The sequence below is a fragment of the Panthera leo genome, chromosome B2 (genome assembly GCF_018350215.1).
Source record: "Panthera leo isolate Ple1 chromosome B2, P.leo_Ple1_pat1.1, whole genome shotgun sequence".
NCBI classification, from domain to species: Eukaryota; Metazoa; Chordata; class Mammalia; order Carnivora; family Felidae; genus Panthera; species Panthera leo.
The window spans coordinates 71761573-71778540 of NC_056683.1; the positions used below are offsets into that span (position 1 = coordinate 71761573).

The window sequence follows — 16968 nt, forward strand, 5'->3', positions numbered from 1 at the left end:
TCCGGACTTTCTCTGGAGTTCATGACTGTTCTTTCTCTTTCAGCATTGGTATTTCTCCAGTGGAATATCAGTACATGGTCTGCGCATGAAGATCATGCAGATTAATAATTGTTATTGGGCATATTACACATTTGCTAGCCTGTGATTAATTGTGATTTTTTTCTGGCTAACATTTCAAATGCATTTGGCTACTAAACAAGAAAACATTAAAAAAAATTCATTCGCAATGATATTTGAAGCTAATTTAAATCATGTTCTTAATGATTCTGGATTATTTAAATACTGATGAATACATTCTTGATTAATGAAACACAGGTGTGTGATTTTACTATTACTTCTGCTTATATGTATTTATAAACATTTGATTTCAAAAGGAAATGGTAAGGGCCCTGCTATGGTGTTTCTTTTGCTTTTCATTAGCTTTATACTCAGATAAAAACAATGTATAAAAGGGCTGTAAATTACCTACCCAAAGTATTACTTTCTTAATTTATCTTATGAGCAGTCAGAATAGGCTACTGAACTTTGTGTTGGGTGGGTTGAAATGCTCTGTAGGAGAAAGTCTTGCTATGGAGTTTGAGAAAGAAATATATATATATTTTATATATTTTGCTTTTTGAATATCAGTGTTACACATTCAGGCGTATGCAAGCTTAATGCTTCGCTTGTCTGTATCATTTTCTCCTGGAATGACAGCTTAACAGTTTTCCTGGTTGGATTGTGTTAAAATCTTTAAAGGCTACATTCACTAAAACATATGTCCAATGTTTGGGCAGCCAAAATCTGTGCAGTCATTTTAACAGAGTATAATTTAGCAATCCTGCTATTACCACAGATATCTTATTGTCATTTCTACATTAAAATATCCTCAGTTTGGAGTCTACTATTTCATAGTTAAATTGTGGGATGTGCTGAAGTATACTTTTGCCTATCTTAAAAATGGAGCTAGCTAAGAAAGCAATAGCTTCAGTAAATCACAGGAGGACATACTTAATATAATGAAATTATTTTATAATAGGTTTTTGTCTAATTAACTTTTCTGGAGCATCTGCCATATTCTGAGCATCGTACTAGGTATCCTGCATAGAGAACTTGAAGTGATAGCCATTTGTAATGACGTCTGGGTAGAAGAAGTACTACAGGAACACATCATGGAACAGTCAGACCAGGAACAAGGCATCGCCAGGGTTCCATCAGAACAGAGGTGTCTTGATCTGTCTTCTGTAGGCAACCTTGCTGAGTGTTCGGTATTGAAATTCTGATAACTCCTCTTATGATAGGCTGCCGCTGGTGCCCTGGGGGAGAGGATGGCTAACTGAAATAGTGAGAAAGTGAGACTCCATGAGAGAAATCCAGGGCCAACCAGTACTAACGGACTTAGCAGCCACAGGCTATTTTACTCCTCCTAGCCTTTCAGAATTGCTTTTAAAGTTTTCTTGACAAATCTTCTGGAGCCATAGGGAACAAAGCCCTTTTGTTGAGAGGTAGGGGATACAGAGAACAGTTATTCACAGCCCTGGTCTTTAATTGGCTTAGCTTTCCCTGGTGCCATTTGTTGCCTCTAACTCACTGGTGCTCCATCTGCCTGAGGCCAGAATCCTGGAGCAGGTCTTAGTGGCAGAAAGTTGAAGAAGCAGATACTGGAAAATCCAGCCTTACGTGATCTTTCCTGGCTCTGATAGGTTTAGCTTTTCATATTGAAAAGTTGTTTAAACTCCTTTAAATTTTTTTCAAGTGGTGAAATAGGTTTATCTCAGAAGAAAACTTGAAACTTTAAGCATTTCTTCTAAAGAAAATGAATTTTAAAGTATTATTACTATTTATATTTATGGTTATTTTAAAAAGGTTAACAGCTGTCCCTGTTGAAAGGCACCATATTGGTGTTTACTAAATATATCAAAATACTAAATTTGGCTAGCAGTATGACTTGGCAGTTGTGTACCATTGTGCTTAAATGTATGAAAATTAAGTGCCTGTTAAAGTTGACAAAAAACATGCAATTTAATCAGAATATCTAATTGAATCACAAAGAATAGCGTAACACTGTCCAATTTTCTAGATTTGTAATGATCTCATCAGAGTATTAGCAAAGTGTTAATAATTTCCAAAAGTATAGAAAAAACCAATCATCATAAATTCTAGTAAATTAAAACTGCAAATGATAAAAAAGAACATACCAAGTTGAATTTATTTATATCTTACAAAATTATTGAAATGCATTTATAGACTAATCTTTAATAATATATGCTAATTCTTTGATGATAAGACTTTGACAATATCAATGTGACTTCTAAATTTTGGCAATTTTCAGAATTTTGATGTAATTTTATTTTACACATTTTAATACTTTTCAGATGTCAGAGTTGATTTTAGGAAGCAAAAATGAAACTTAGGTGCTTTCCAAATTAAATTAAGTAATCAATCTAAAATGGTCAGCTCACAGCCTAGCACATAGCAACTTGCAGGACAACCAGTTGTTTATGATTACCATTATTTCTGTCTCTTCTCTTCTTGCCACACTGTCTCCCTCTGGTTTGTATACCATAATAATTTCCATAAACTCACAGTGTTATTACTTTTTGTTGTGTCTACCCTTTAGCTCTTGGTGTTTTAGAAATTTCTAGAATTTCTTCTGTAACTGTCAGCATAACTCCTGATCTAAGAACATGCATGTACATAACACACATATGGAGGTGCTGAAGAATTCTGTTTCCTCCTATACTAATAGCTGATTTACCGTGCTGTCTAGGATCCAACAGTTTGAGGGTCAGGAGGTGAGCTGGATATAATCCTGACATGGAGCATATCACACAGAGACTGACAAGGGAAGGCTGAATCCCTGTGTTTTTAGTGTGCCTGTTTGCTGCTGGAGTTTGGGACCTTAGGGTTTCCTTGTATGTGAAGCTACTCCAAAATGCCATTAAAAAAACCCCAAAACACATTGTTAACGTTTTTTGAGGAGATTATGACTACAACATAGCAAGTACTTGTTGCCTTCACCATTAATTCAAGGGCTTTACCTTTATTTATGACTTATTGAGAATACTTTCAATAATATAAAAATACTTTTTACATAAAGTGAAATACAAAAGCCTTTTCCCAACAATTCCTTCACTGTCACTCTTTAGGAGGAACAAGTTTTGGTAGTTCGGAATAAATCCCTCCAGACTGTTTACACAAGTTGACTCAGTACATACAGCTAGTTTTATTGGTGTCCCACTGCTGTGGTAATTGGGTTTTTTTATTTGTTTTTTTTGTCTTTTGTAAAAATGAAGTTATATTGCTCTGCAGTTTGCTGATTTTACCAATTAATTTACCATAGGCCTCTTTCCATGTCCTCAGTCTTTTTCATGACTGTATAATACCCAACTGTATTGCTATAGCTTGGTTTATCTAGACTTTCTCCTGCTGAAGGACACTCAGATGGTCTCTGGACTTGGAGATTTTTGTTCTGGCTACATCTGTGCTTAGTTTCCCACTACATTCTGCAGGATTTAGGAAGCCAGGCTGTCTGCCCTGGTTGGTTATCAGCCTCCAGGGATCATTCTGAAGGCTGTCATTTGATCTTGCATGGGACTCAGCTCAAATAAAAAACACCAAATCTGTTGTGTGGAGGTCTAAGGTAACAGTAGCATTTTTATAGAAGTGTCTCATTTCTACCTCCTGGAGATTTGAGATGCATCCTCTAGCTGGGATGGATTTTAACGAGGTCATCTCTGGACACTTAGGCATTGGCAGATTTCTGAGTTTCAGAGCAATAAGAAAGGTTTAATTGTCAAATCTGTTTCTTCTCATTGGTAGATCAGCATTGCTTTGAGAACACATTTGTTTTTTCATGATCGTGGACTGTTTTTGTCTTTGTATATTCCTAACCAGGTGCGTTGAAATTTGTGACTTTTGTAAATGGCATAATTAATCACGGTCATAAAATCCAAGTAGCAGTATCCCAAGGTTAGCATTTCACTGGGGGTGGGGATGGTATTCATTAAGGTGTCCATAAAATTTTATGTTCTTAAGTCACTATTTACTCAGTATATACAATAACTTATTTTTATCATGGCTATTGGCCATATCTTAGGGTTTAACATCTGCTGACTGAAATGGTTGCATACTTTTAAGATTTTAAACTCTAATTGCTTAGCATGAAGGAAATCTTTTAGCTTATGTACATATTTTTGCTTGGAAGATCTTATTTCATATTCGCAAAATATTAATGTAGAATTTAAGAAAGTTGTTATCAAATTATTAGACGTGTAGAGGAAAATTACCCCTTTGGTAACATGTAATTATTCAACGTATTTTAAGCAGTAACTTGCTGTTGATTTTAATATTTTTTACCTTCCAACACAGCTGGCATCCTGCTATGATATCATAGCTATTCTTTTTGATTTATTATTGTACAGAGTATATCATGCTGTGTGAACAACCACAGTGAGCCGGTATTGAGAATATATCTTTATTGTTTGTGACATTTCCTATGTTAAAATAGAGTTGTGGTCGTTAACCAGGTTTTAATGCACAGGGACAGAAATGGTTATAACGCTTTTACTTCTGCAGGGATTTCTTCCTGCTCAGTTTCCTTAAATATCTAGGAGCTTGAGTTTTTCCTGCAGTGCAGCTTTTATATGCTATTTTTGTGTTTTCCTTTTCCACAAAATAATATTTTCAAAGGCTATTTATTTATATTGCAAATACACCCCAAAATGAACCAAAAAAAATCACTTTGATTCCTAAAGCAATATGAAGAAAAAATGATTTTGAGATGACAGTGTGAAATACAGTAATTATGTTTGTAACACAAAAGTATTTTATAATGGAATGCATTTTTGATGACAAGATTACAAATCTCATTTTTCTTTGGTAGTAGGATTAGAAACTATATTGAAAAATTTTGTAACAATGCAAGTACCAAATGACTGTCCAGTGTGAGAGAGTTTTAACTTCCTTGGCATAAAATTGTATTATTAATTTTAAATTATTTATTGGACTGAAATCAGTTGTTTTTATTCCTTAATCAAAACTGCCATCGTATGCTTGAAAACATGTATTCTCTTCAACATCAGATTTCCCCTTTCTTTTCCAGTCTGTGATCAAAACAGGGCGACTGCTAATCAGTCACGAGGCTCCCTTGACAGGCGGCTTTGCATCGGAGATCAGCTCTACGGTTCAGGTAGAGTCACTTCTTGGCACTGATTTTAACATTCGTGCGATGGTACTTGCCAATTCCAAGAAAAAGTTACTTATCACGATACATGCACTTTTTGGAAATGCATGTTTTCCATTTGACTCCACTGTCCTTTAGTTAGTTAGTGGTCTAATTACATCTTCTGGAAAAGAAATCTTGAAGTAATAAAAACTGAAATTTTTATAGGAAGAAGAAAGTTTGAAGTGAGTTTACAAAACAAATGTAAGTTCTGTCTGCTAGGATAACAGGAAATGAAAACTTTTAAATGAATGTGGTATTTCTCTTTTGATAAAACTTAAGCTTTTTATGCAATATGTTGATTTTCACAGCATTCACCTTAAAAAAGATGAATCTGTCAAAAGGTAATAATATAAATTCAATAAATAATTTCAAAAATCAATAATTAATTTAATTAGTTTAATTAATAATAATATTATGTTATGCTATTAGCCACGCTTTAGAAATAGTTTAAAGCCTTCTTTTTTAAAAAAAACTCAGTTAAACTGCAGCAAATTTTCCCATATACTGCTTTATGGAGGAGTTTTCTTTAAAATATTTGTTTGCATTTATCTCACAGATAGGAAATTAAGATGATTTAAATAAGTTTCATTTTTCCGAGTTTTTTAAATTAAAAATTGAATAACGATTTTAAATATAAAGTATATGCTTTTTAAATTCAGAATATCTTTACAGTTTGCAAACATTTTACTTCTCTTTACTGGTGTTCAGATGATTCTGTTGTTAAGATACATGTAAGTTGAGAGTTCCTTTAAGTGTATGTGGTTTAAAATTTTGATATAAAGTTATGATATATGAATAATGATAAGTTGTTATAGGTTAAGCTTTTAACCAGTAAACAATGATTTCTACCAATAAATTATTTTTAAGTGCAAATTGATGACATTGTAAGCACTTTGAAATTAAATGAAGCAAATTTAAACAAATGTTTATAAAACTAGATTGACATAATCTATAATTTATAGTAAAAAATTATACTGCTATTTTTATATGTTATATATTGTCACTAACGGAATTAAGAAAAGCAAATATTTGAGTTTGCAGATTTGTTTTTTTATTTATTATATAAATTAAAATTTGAGGCATACTGTTGCTTATCATTATATAACATGAGTGCCTGGTATTGTACATTTTATTCATTAACATAATGTACTAACTTTGTAAAAAAATGGGGGTGCAAGAACAAATCACCCTAAAACCAATATGCTATTTCAAGTCAGAGGCAAAACTGGAAAAAGAAACTGGAATTTTCTGACTCCTAGTCAATATGTAGTCCACTAAATCATTTGAAATGCTTGTGACTTGCTAATAGAATCTTGATCTAATAGCATTATTCATTTTGCTCACTGAATTCCATAGTGTTATCTCAAAAATTTCATTTTTAAATATAAAAAGAAAACAAGTACAACGCAGAATTAGACATTATCTCTTGTGAAGTTCACTTTCTCTAAGTGTGCTTAAGCTTGATCTCCATAAATTATTAGTAAGCTGCAGTAAGTGTAACATATTTTTCAGACTGGAAAGGAATTAGAAAGATCACCTAATTTAGTGTCTGTCGGTCTTGAATAACGTGTGGACTTGTGTTCCCAGAAAAATGTCAGGTCTCAAGAATACATTTGTGAATTTCAGTTTGAGGACCATCGTATCATGAGTTAAACAAAGTCATTGCAAAAAGCTAACACGAACAAGATCATAACCGCTGTGTTAAGACCAGATCCTGAAATTACTTGATAATAATTGGTGGTAAAAGTTGTGAATGAGATTATCCAAAATATAATTATATTTGTATCATAACATGAAGACAACAAAACAAGACACCTTGTAACCCTCTCAGACTCCCAAGAATATGCCCATAGGTGTCTGCAGTCTACAGTCTGAGAAATCATGGCCTCATCTGACCCTATCCCTTTTACACACTCGTGTTTGTCATCCAGAGTGCATTTCACTTACCCAGTTTAAAAAGAGAGTGGAAGATCTGGAGCTAGGACAGGAGTCTGGAGCAAATGTTGAGTGTGTGCATATGCACTGTTTATTCAAGGTTTCCCCGAATCCCAGGAGGAAGATAGAAGTTTTAAATTTATTATAAAATGTTCTGTTTTCCATGTTAAAATCATTCAACCAACCAACCACAAAATGAATTAAGGCAATGATGTAGAGGGGTCTGCATTTGATGTTTTGGGGAATTAGTATTTAGATTTAGTAGTATGAGGATGAATTTGAAAATACAGGTGTTTTTGCTTATTCACATTTTATTTGCACAAATGGAAAGTATGAAAAATGAATTTTAATAAAATATATCAACATAATGTCCCCAAATGTTTGCCGATTGTGGCTTTTATGTACTGATAAGAGAGGGGGAATAAAGACACCTTGAGAGGTTTTGTTGTTGTTGGTAATAAGATTTGCATATAATTTGCATATAATTTGCATGTCTGAATGATAAAATCTACTTTTTCGTAATTGTTTCACGCACATATGCAGCTAAATGCAGTGTACTATATTGAGCATCTTTTTTTATGGGAGGCCTCGTTCCCTGTTACAAGTGAAACCTACATCCTGTTACCAGGGCCTTGGATGATTTAAACTGAAATTACTTAAGTGTGACATGCACTTACTTTCACCACTTGGAATGATTCATATTTCCATATTTCTTTTTGTCGTATAAACTACAATGTAAGGTTAAAAAAAAGACAAAGCAGGGTTAAGATATTGAAAGCCAATTTTCTGGGACAGCAGGGAAAAGGTACACAGAGAACTTTTCATTGTTGTCTTGGAAAACAAGTCTGAAACTATGGATGAGAATGATCTATAAATTTTGAGCACTATTGATTAAAATACTGAGTTATTCTCATTGTTTTATCAACGAATGTAAATTTTATGTAAAAGTGAGCACACACACACACACACACACACACACACACACACACACACATCTGCTCCACAAGCACTAGTTTGTGGAAGATCTCCGGTACTTCAAAAGGTCATGGTTAATCTTACACAAAATTGCTCTTAATATTATAGTATTTTCAGAGAATGAGGATTAACAATAAAACTACTGTTTTTAAATATGTTCAAATCTGAGAGCACCATTTTGTTTCCCTTACATTTTGAATTATTACCCATATTAAAAATAAAAAATATTGAAGGCAATACAGCACTTTAGAATATTCTTTTAAGTGTATGGTCGGTATTTTTAGATAGAAAAATTAGATCATACTATATAAAATTGAATATCAACAGAACATTTTTTTCTGCTAGGTATAGGAAGTATATTGCTGGCATTACTATTAAGGGTTTTTTGTTGTTCTACAGATAAAATATGAAAAGAATGAATATGAAATGTATTCATACTTTATTTACATAACTTTTCAATTTACGGCAGATGCTCTTCCATCATACAAGGAATTCATTGTCCACATCTTAAGTTTGTTCGTGCCTGTTGCCTCTTTTTCATAAAGAAAATTTTATTTTATTAAAAAAGTATTCATTGTTAACAGCCTTAGTATGAAGTAATGTTAAACTCACAGAAGTGACTAAACATAACATTTTTAGAACATGTTTGTCAATAGCTTCTTCGTGAAATTTATATGAATGCTTACGGAAATCAAAACCAATGCATCGAATCTAAGAACTGCTTTGCATTCCTATTGGATTTAATTTGGATGTTAACTAAGAGGCAGAACAAACTGAGGTCTGGTGTATTTGGCTTCCCCGCTGGGGAAGATTTCTTGGTCCATCATCCAAAGCTTCCCTGTCTCTTCCCATCTAATTTTACATTCCCATCTGTTCTCACTTTGGGGGTGAAGGAACTTTTTCCTTCTTTCATTTGACACATACTGAAACTTGGAGATGTGCTACTTTTAGGGAGGTATGCGTTCCATTGTGCACCCTGATTTGTAGAAAAGCACAAAGACAACAGTTTAGGTGGTTCATTGACCTCACAGTGTAGTTTGAGCAAAGATTTCATTGTTTCAGAGAATTATATAAATTAATTATGTGTGATGTTTGTATTCCTCAGCTTCATGTAACCCCAGGTTAAAAAAAAAAAATCATTCCTTTGCAAAAAGAAATGTGTTAACCTTATCCACTTTAATATTCCTCTAATTAATTTATATTATATGCTCTAGAATGCAATGTTCAAAATAGGCATTATTTATTTAAATATTAAGGCCAAGTAATTTATGGCATTTGAGTAGCTTTAAATAGTATAATTTCTTTAGCCTTGTAGAAACCAACCTTTATTATTAATTTCTAACACATTCCCATCATGATGAAATAAATCTTGACTCTGATAGGCTTGTGATAATTTTTTTCTTCTGGATTCAATGCTTAATATGGGCGCCAAAAATTTTAGGGATTGGGGTTGGCTTAAAGGTTTGAATTTTTTTTTTTTTTAACACATGGAAGCAATAAGTCTGCAATAAAGAGTCCAATTGGAGAGGATGGTAAGTTTCCATACCATTGTTCCATCCTTTCTGTGCGGTCTCTTTTCCTAGAATAAGAACTCAGAAATCGTGCATACTGACATATATTTTTAAGGTAATCATATTCTAATAGTTTGAGAGGATTTTTATAGGGTTTACACAAATCACTGTGTAAAAGGAAACTTTCATGATTTCAAATAAAGGAATTTTTCTTTTCTTACTGTTTCATGCTAGAAAGGATTATACAGAAGGATTTTTTAAAATAAACTTGTTATTACTACCAAATTTATGAACACTCTGTTTAAAAACATCAATCTGAAGAGGGAAAAACTCCTAAATGGTCTTGAGTTTTTATCATTGTGGAAAATGTTATGTTATATTAAAATTATGATGTTAAAAAGTAAGAGTTATCAGAGAAAGCTGTCAGAGTAGTAATTTGATGAATAGTTTATTGCAATTTTATAATCTTAATTTTTTAATTTATATTTTTAACCAATGATGCATTTGCCAACAACAACGGATATAACATCCAGGAGAAATGTACTTCTGCATTAAAATCTATTTAGATGGAGCCAGAGCATCAGAAAAGCAGTTTAACATAGAGTATTCAGATATAGGATGGCCTTCTTTAACATGGAACTTCGCCTGGAAGCCTGTTCAGTGTTCAGCAAACAGTTTCTATGGCCATAGATGTGAACGAAAGACTAAATCTTTCCAGGGATACATCACGGCCGGGGCCACTGCTTCACTATTTGTAGTCATAACCAGGTTACATGTGGTGGTCCTCCTCCTTCCCCTGATCATGCCAGTGTCTCTTTCTCCTTTGCTCAGTAGTATAAATGTGGCCAAGGCTCCATCTTTAGCCCTCCTCTCCCTATTCTTTCTTGGGCAGTCCCAACCTTTGGGTGGCTATTCTTGAAACTTTCAAATTTGAAATCCTTCAGGACTTATTCTGCCTTTTGAGTGTTAGACTAAAAATTTCAACTTCATGCTAGTTTTGTTAGTGATAAGAAATTTGTATGATAAAATGGTGTATGTGTAAGGATTTTTAACATGAGACTGAGAAAAGGTGGGCATTAGCACATGGATATCCTCCAGTTTCTGGAAATCAGCTTATCTCAAAATGAACTCTTATTTTTCCTCAACTCTTTTGGGACCTTTTATTTTTTTTATTTATTTATTTTTTTTAAAACGTTTATTCATTTTTAAGACAGAAAGAGACAGAGCATGAACGGGGTAAAGTCAGAGAAAGAGGGAGACACGGAATCCGAAACAGGCTCCAGGCTCTGAGCTGTCAGCACAGAGCCCGACGCGGGGCTGGAACTCATGGACCGCGACGCGGGGCTGGAACTCATGGACGAGCTGAAGTCGGACGCCCAACCAACTGAGCCACCCAGGCACCCCTTTCAGGACCTTTTAAATTGTCTTGTTATTTATCTCTGCCCCTCAGCCTCTCACATCTTATCAGATTACTATTTACTGTTTTCTTAAAACACATCAAATTTTGTGCATCCTCTGTTTGAACACCTCCAATAGGTCTTCTTGGGCTATAGAAGTAAGATCTTTATGTTGACACTGAAGATCTTCATCTGCCCAAACCAATGTTTCCAGTAATATCTCTCACATCTTTATGTGACTCCAATGTACTGTCCTACTGGCCACTTCCTGAATGATAATTCTTGCAACCACCCTTTATTGAGTGCTTTGGGCACAGCCTTAATTTGGGCATTTCATTCAAGAAATGGAGTTCTTGTTTTGTGACACAAATTTTGTAGCAAAAATAGATGCTAAACAGATAGTTATTCAACGGTACATGATTAGATAGAGAAATATTCTGAGGACTATGGGATTATAAAAAATTTACTCACCCAACCCATATTCAAGCTGAGTCAACTCTTGGAGGATGAGTATGACCCCGTGAGTGAAGGTCAGTGGTGGTTCTAGGCAGAAGGAATACGGAGGCAGGAAAAATATTTGATTTTCTAGCAATTTCAGTGGTTTGGTTATGGTTGAAGAGTAGTATATGAGGCTATAGCACCAGGTAAGGGTCAAGAAGTTGGTATGGTTTAGACCCTAAAGAATCTTATATGTAATACTAAGGAATTTGTTTTTGCATGGAGGAAAAAGATGACAGAGTAGAGCCAGCTCCCATAGATAATAAATTTCAGTTCTCCTATATAATTTATTTAAAACACCTCACAAATTTCTTGGCAAGTAGGAAATACAGCTCTTCCTTAACTTTATGGGGTTATATCCCAATAAACGCACTGTAAGCTGAAAATATTGTAACTGAAAAATGCATTTAATATACCTAACCTGCCGAACATCATAGCTTAGCCTAGCCTAACTTAAATATGCTCAGAACACTTATATTAGTCTGCAGCTGGGCATGATCATCACACACATAGTCGATTTTGTAACAAAGTATTCAATATCTCATGTAACTAACTTATTGAGTACTGTGCTGAAAGTGCAAACTAGAATGTTTCTAAGTGTATGGGTTGTTCCCCTTCGTGATTCCTGGCCAACTGGGAGCTGCAGCTCGCAGCCCTGCCCAGCATCAGGAGGAATATTGTACCACTAGCCCAGAAAAATATCACAATCCAAAATTCGAAGTATAGTTTCTATTGAAGGTGTATCACTTTCACACCATTCATAAAGTTGAAAAAGTGCAAATTCAACCATGATAAGTTGGGGACCATCTGTAGTAGTAAAATGGTGGTCACAATTACTTTCATTATTTAATGTAAAAGGTCATAATAGGATTTTAAGCAGGAATTAACTTAGAAGGATTTGCAATTTAGAAAGGAAAGACTCTTTGGCACTTGTGTTGAGGACGTATGGTGAGGGCTGAGACAGGAAGTCACAGAGATTAACAAAGGAACTATTTGAGTAATTTAAATGAAAGATTTGAGGGTCTTCTAATCAAGGGCATGAGAGTGGTGTTGTAGAGAAAGGTGAATTTTAAAACGGGGAATTTGAAAGAGACTTGTTGACTGATGAGACACGAGCAGTGAAGGAACTGAGGTGAGTGACAGAGGCAGGCAGGAGTTAAGAATAAGGCTTAGCTTGGTTTCTAGGTTGGATGATTTTTGAATGGAGGTGCAGTTTCATTGGAAAACAGGTGTAAGCATATCTTTTGTGGAAGATGATGAATTCATTTTGGACTTGTAGAATCTGAGATGAGGATGAAAAAGTGTGTCTTCAGCCCAGAAGAGAATCTAAGGTGTAGGAAAAGATTAATGATTTATCATCTTATGGTGATGGCTGAGGTCATGGGTATGGTTATGATCACAGGGGAAGTTTCTAAAGAAGTCCCCAGGTACATCAACATTTAAGAGGAAGAGAGGAAAAAGCTGTCAAGGAGTATGAGATGGAGTGGTCAGAGAGAAAGGAGCAGAAAAAAGCCATTACAGAAAACAAGTATGGAGAATTTCACCATAGTGTATGTAGTCAACATTATTAAATTAGCCAAAGACTGATGGTTGTAACTGGAAGACACTGGTAACTGAAGACATCGGTGACGTTGAATGTAGGGTGGTAGTCAGGATGGTGGCTGTGTTATATTTGGGCTGGTGAGTGAATGAGTGGGGAAGACCTGAAACAAGGAAACATGACTTTAAGAAACATGACTTTTAATAAATAAAAGGGAGAAGCATAAAGTAGAAATCAATCTCTAAATGCTATTCACTCAACATAGAAAGCCATTTTTCTCCATTTGAACCCCACTCCCTCACTGCCTCTTCATCCTCGTCTTCTCCCTTACCTCTCCATCCCATGTAGCGTTGAGTTTTAAACATCTCTCAAACATGCCCTTTGCTTTCTACTTTTCTAATAAACTCTCAATGGACTTAGAAAGAGCGGCACCTAGGTGGCTCAGTTGGATAAACATCCGACTCTTGATTTTGGCTCAGGTCATGAGCTCATGGTTTGTGGAACTGAGCCCTGCATCAGGCTGTGCGCTGACAGTGCAGAGCCTGCTTGGGACTCTTTCTCTCTCCCTCTCTCTGCCCCTCTCCCACTCGTGCTTTCTCTCTGTCTCTCAAAATACATAAAATTTAAAAAAATAGAAAAAAAAGAGAAAAACCCCACACAATCTAAAAGGAAAATGTAGGAAATAACTGATATTAAGATGGGTAAGAAGATTTTGAGCAGAAATTTAAAAAGCAACAATTACCCACCATGTTGTCATAGATTAATATATTTGCATAAAGAAAACAAGCACAATTAAAAAAAGAATGACAGGGGCGCCTGGGTGGCGCAGTCGGTTAAGCGTCCGACTTCAGCCAGGTCACGATCTCGCGGTCCGTGAGTTCGAGCCCCGCGTCAGGCTCTGGGCTGATGGCTCGGAGCCTGGAGCCTGTTTCCGATTCTGTGTCTCCCTCTCTCTCTGCCCCTCCCCCGTTCATGCTCTGTCTCTCTCTGTCCCAAAAATAAATAAGAAACGTTGAAAAAAAAAAAATTAAAAAAAAAAAAAATGACAACTAGGTCAGTGTTGAGGCACATAAAAAATTAATATTATATTAAACATTCTTAAATATCAATAAGGAAGCTAATAGTACCTTTATTTCAAAGGTCAGAGACAGATTGTTTTTTTTTTTTTTAGAACTATTAGTGGCCGGCAAAGATGAAAATATATGCCACTTGGGGCGCAGGGGTGGCTCAGTTGGTTAAGTGTCTGACTTCAGCTCTGGCAATGATCTCAGAGTCCATGGATTCAAGCCTCGTGTTTGGCTCTGTGATGACAGCTCAGAGCCTAGAGCCTGCTTTGGATTCTGTGTCTCCCTCTCTCTCTGCCCTTCCCTGCTCGCACTCTGTCTCCCTCTCAAAAATAAAATAAAAACATAAAAAAAAGAAAAAAGGAAATATATGCCACTTATGACTAAAAATGTAAATTTCAAAAATGAGATAACTGTCATTTGTTACTAATAAGAATGGTGCTGATTAAAAATAAATTGTATTTAGTGTTGAGATGGTGCAGCACAAGTGTAAAAATGGATTGCTCTTTTAGGAAAGCAGTTTGGGAATGTCTATTGAGACTCTTCAAAGTGTGCATATTCTCTGACTGAGTAATTCCAGAAACCCTCACTTTGGAGTTCCATACCAAAGAGTGTAAGGACATTTTTTTCTCAGTGCCAGCCATATGATAAGAAAATACTGAGAATAATATTAATGAAACAGGAATATAGTTGAACAAGCTATGGTTTATCCATGGGATGAATGTTATAGATTTATTAAAATTGTTAAAAGAATAGTTGACAGCATTTCTATGGATATAACATTAAATGAAAAACTCACTATGCAAGCCTACAGGTGTTTTTACTTGCCCAGCTTTGTGGAAAGAAAAAAAAATCAACAACATGTATATCTAGGTATAAGGGAAAAAAACGTATAAAATGTGACTTTTTGATTTATATATTCTTCCTAATAATTTCCTCATTTCCTACGTACAGATATCATTTATAGTAATTAAAAGCTTTATTGTAGTTAGATGTATCTAATACATGTCATAGTAAATCTTCCAATTCTTGCTAAATTGTTTTAAGTAAGAAAGCCCATGTTTTCTCATAAATTTGATTTTTAAAATATCATAGTACTTTACTTTGACTTGGTTCCTTAATCATGTACATTTGTGTTTGGGGAGCTGCTGTCCTTAGTGATCGTGGCTACCTACTCAGATTTGTAAACTGAGATAGTTTTAAAACCAGGAAACCCTACTTACATAGATTAGGTTATTCTGCAGATTAGTTCCGTCCCTCACATGTATGGCCTCTATGATTTATTGCTCTCATCATAAAAGTGAAAGCAGCATTATATTGAGATATTCAGATTATTTAATCTTCCTATGTTAATTGGTTAGTGATACTGAGACTAACATTGGAAATCCTGCTTATTTTCTCTCCCTCCTTTTGGTATTAGCTTTACAAAAGATTGCTGTCATTCTTTTTGAAATCTTTTTGGATGTGAGCCAGTCAGAAGAAAGATCATCCACATTCCATCTTTCTGGGTAATGATAAAGTACTCCAGTTTTTCTCACACAATCCTTAATATTTTCCCTGACAGAAGTAGTCCCCTTTGAATTCAAAGGCACATTCATTATGTACCTCCCTCCTTTCTCCCTTTCTTTGTAACCTCTGGTTAGCATTTTGTTGTGTCCTTTTGGTGATGTCCCAAGACCACTCCTGTCCATCCTGCTTAAGACAGACTGATCTGCCAGTTGGATGGGAAAAAGTAACTGCTGGAATGTTTGAAAAGAAATGTGAAAAGTGAAGGGTTATGTTATAAATGTGTAGTCCTTAATCATGAGGTAGACGTTATTTAAAGGAGTATGGATTCCCCAATAGCCTCAATTTTGAACTAGCATCTCCTCAGAAAGGCTCTCCCAGATGTCCCCTCTATAGTGGCTGTCCACCCCAGAGATTTCCCCCATCACATTACTCTTTTTTACTGTCCTCATTGCCCTTGAACTGTCTGTAGGTTGCTTGTTAATTTGTTTAGTGCCCTTCTTGCCCAGGAGAAGGCAAGCTTCATGAGCTTAAGGACCATGTCTGGCTTGTTCACATCTGCTAGCCTGGTGGCTAGAACCATGCCTGATGCTAAGCAGGCACTCAGATGATTAAATGAATTTTTTGCCCCCCCAGCATCACTGCTGTTAGCAATTTCTTTGAAGAAGAATGATATCTTGCTGGTTTGTGTTGTATATAGAAATTGCCAGTCATGAAAACTCCTAGATTGGACTGTTGCCTTTTGTATACCACCACCCCAATTTGTTGACTGCCCCTGCACCCCCAAAAGATTTGTTCTGTTTATGAGTTAACTTCCAAAATGAGCCCTGATATCATGTGCTGGTGTTCTTCACATTTCTACTTTGTGTCCTCATTTCTTTTGAATAATCTGGTGATACTTTTTTTGTTTTTAATCCTCATAATTCTCTAGTGAGGCTAAAAAAGACATTTTCTTTTATATAGTTACCGGTGAAGTTTCCTAGAATGAATAGACTCTTTAATGAGTAATATAAATTCTTTATAGAAAAGCATTACTTTCTTTTGAAAGTTACAGTGACTTCCTATAAGTTGAATTGTGCTCCCTTAAAAAATAAAACTAAAAAAAAAAAAAAAAAGTTAGAGTGATTTCTTTGATTTGGTACCTTTAAGTTATATTTTAACACCTAGAGTTGTAGTTTACTTTCAGAGCAATTCTTGAAGATCTGGTTGTAGCCTCAAAGAAAATTATAATTGATTGAAAATATTTCATTTCCTTATTTGGTGTGAAATAGTTTTTCTTTTAAAATATGTATAATCTTAAGATTTTTCAAACTAAAATAAAATTATTTAAAATTCT

The 16968-nt window shown here is 34.9% G+C and overlaps 1 protein-coding gene across 2 annotated transcripts in view; it reads left to right on the forward strand.

Annotated features, from left to right (window-relative positions):
• BCKDHB (branched chain keto acid dehydrogenase E1 subunit beta) overlaps nucleotides 1–16968 on the forward strand; it is a 219614-nt gene that overhangs the window by 150413 nt on the left and 52233 nt on the right. For both annotated transcript variants that reach the window (XM_042939231.1, XM_042939229.1), the window contains exon 9: nucleotides 5084–5170. In XM_042939231.1, the coding sequence (XP_042795165.1) occupies nucleotides 5084–5170 (87 nt within the window). The remainder of the gene's footprint in view (nucleotides 1–5083; nucleotides 5171–16968) is intronic.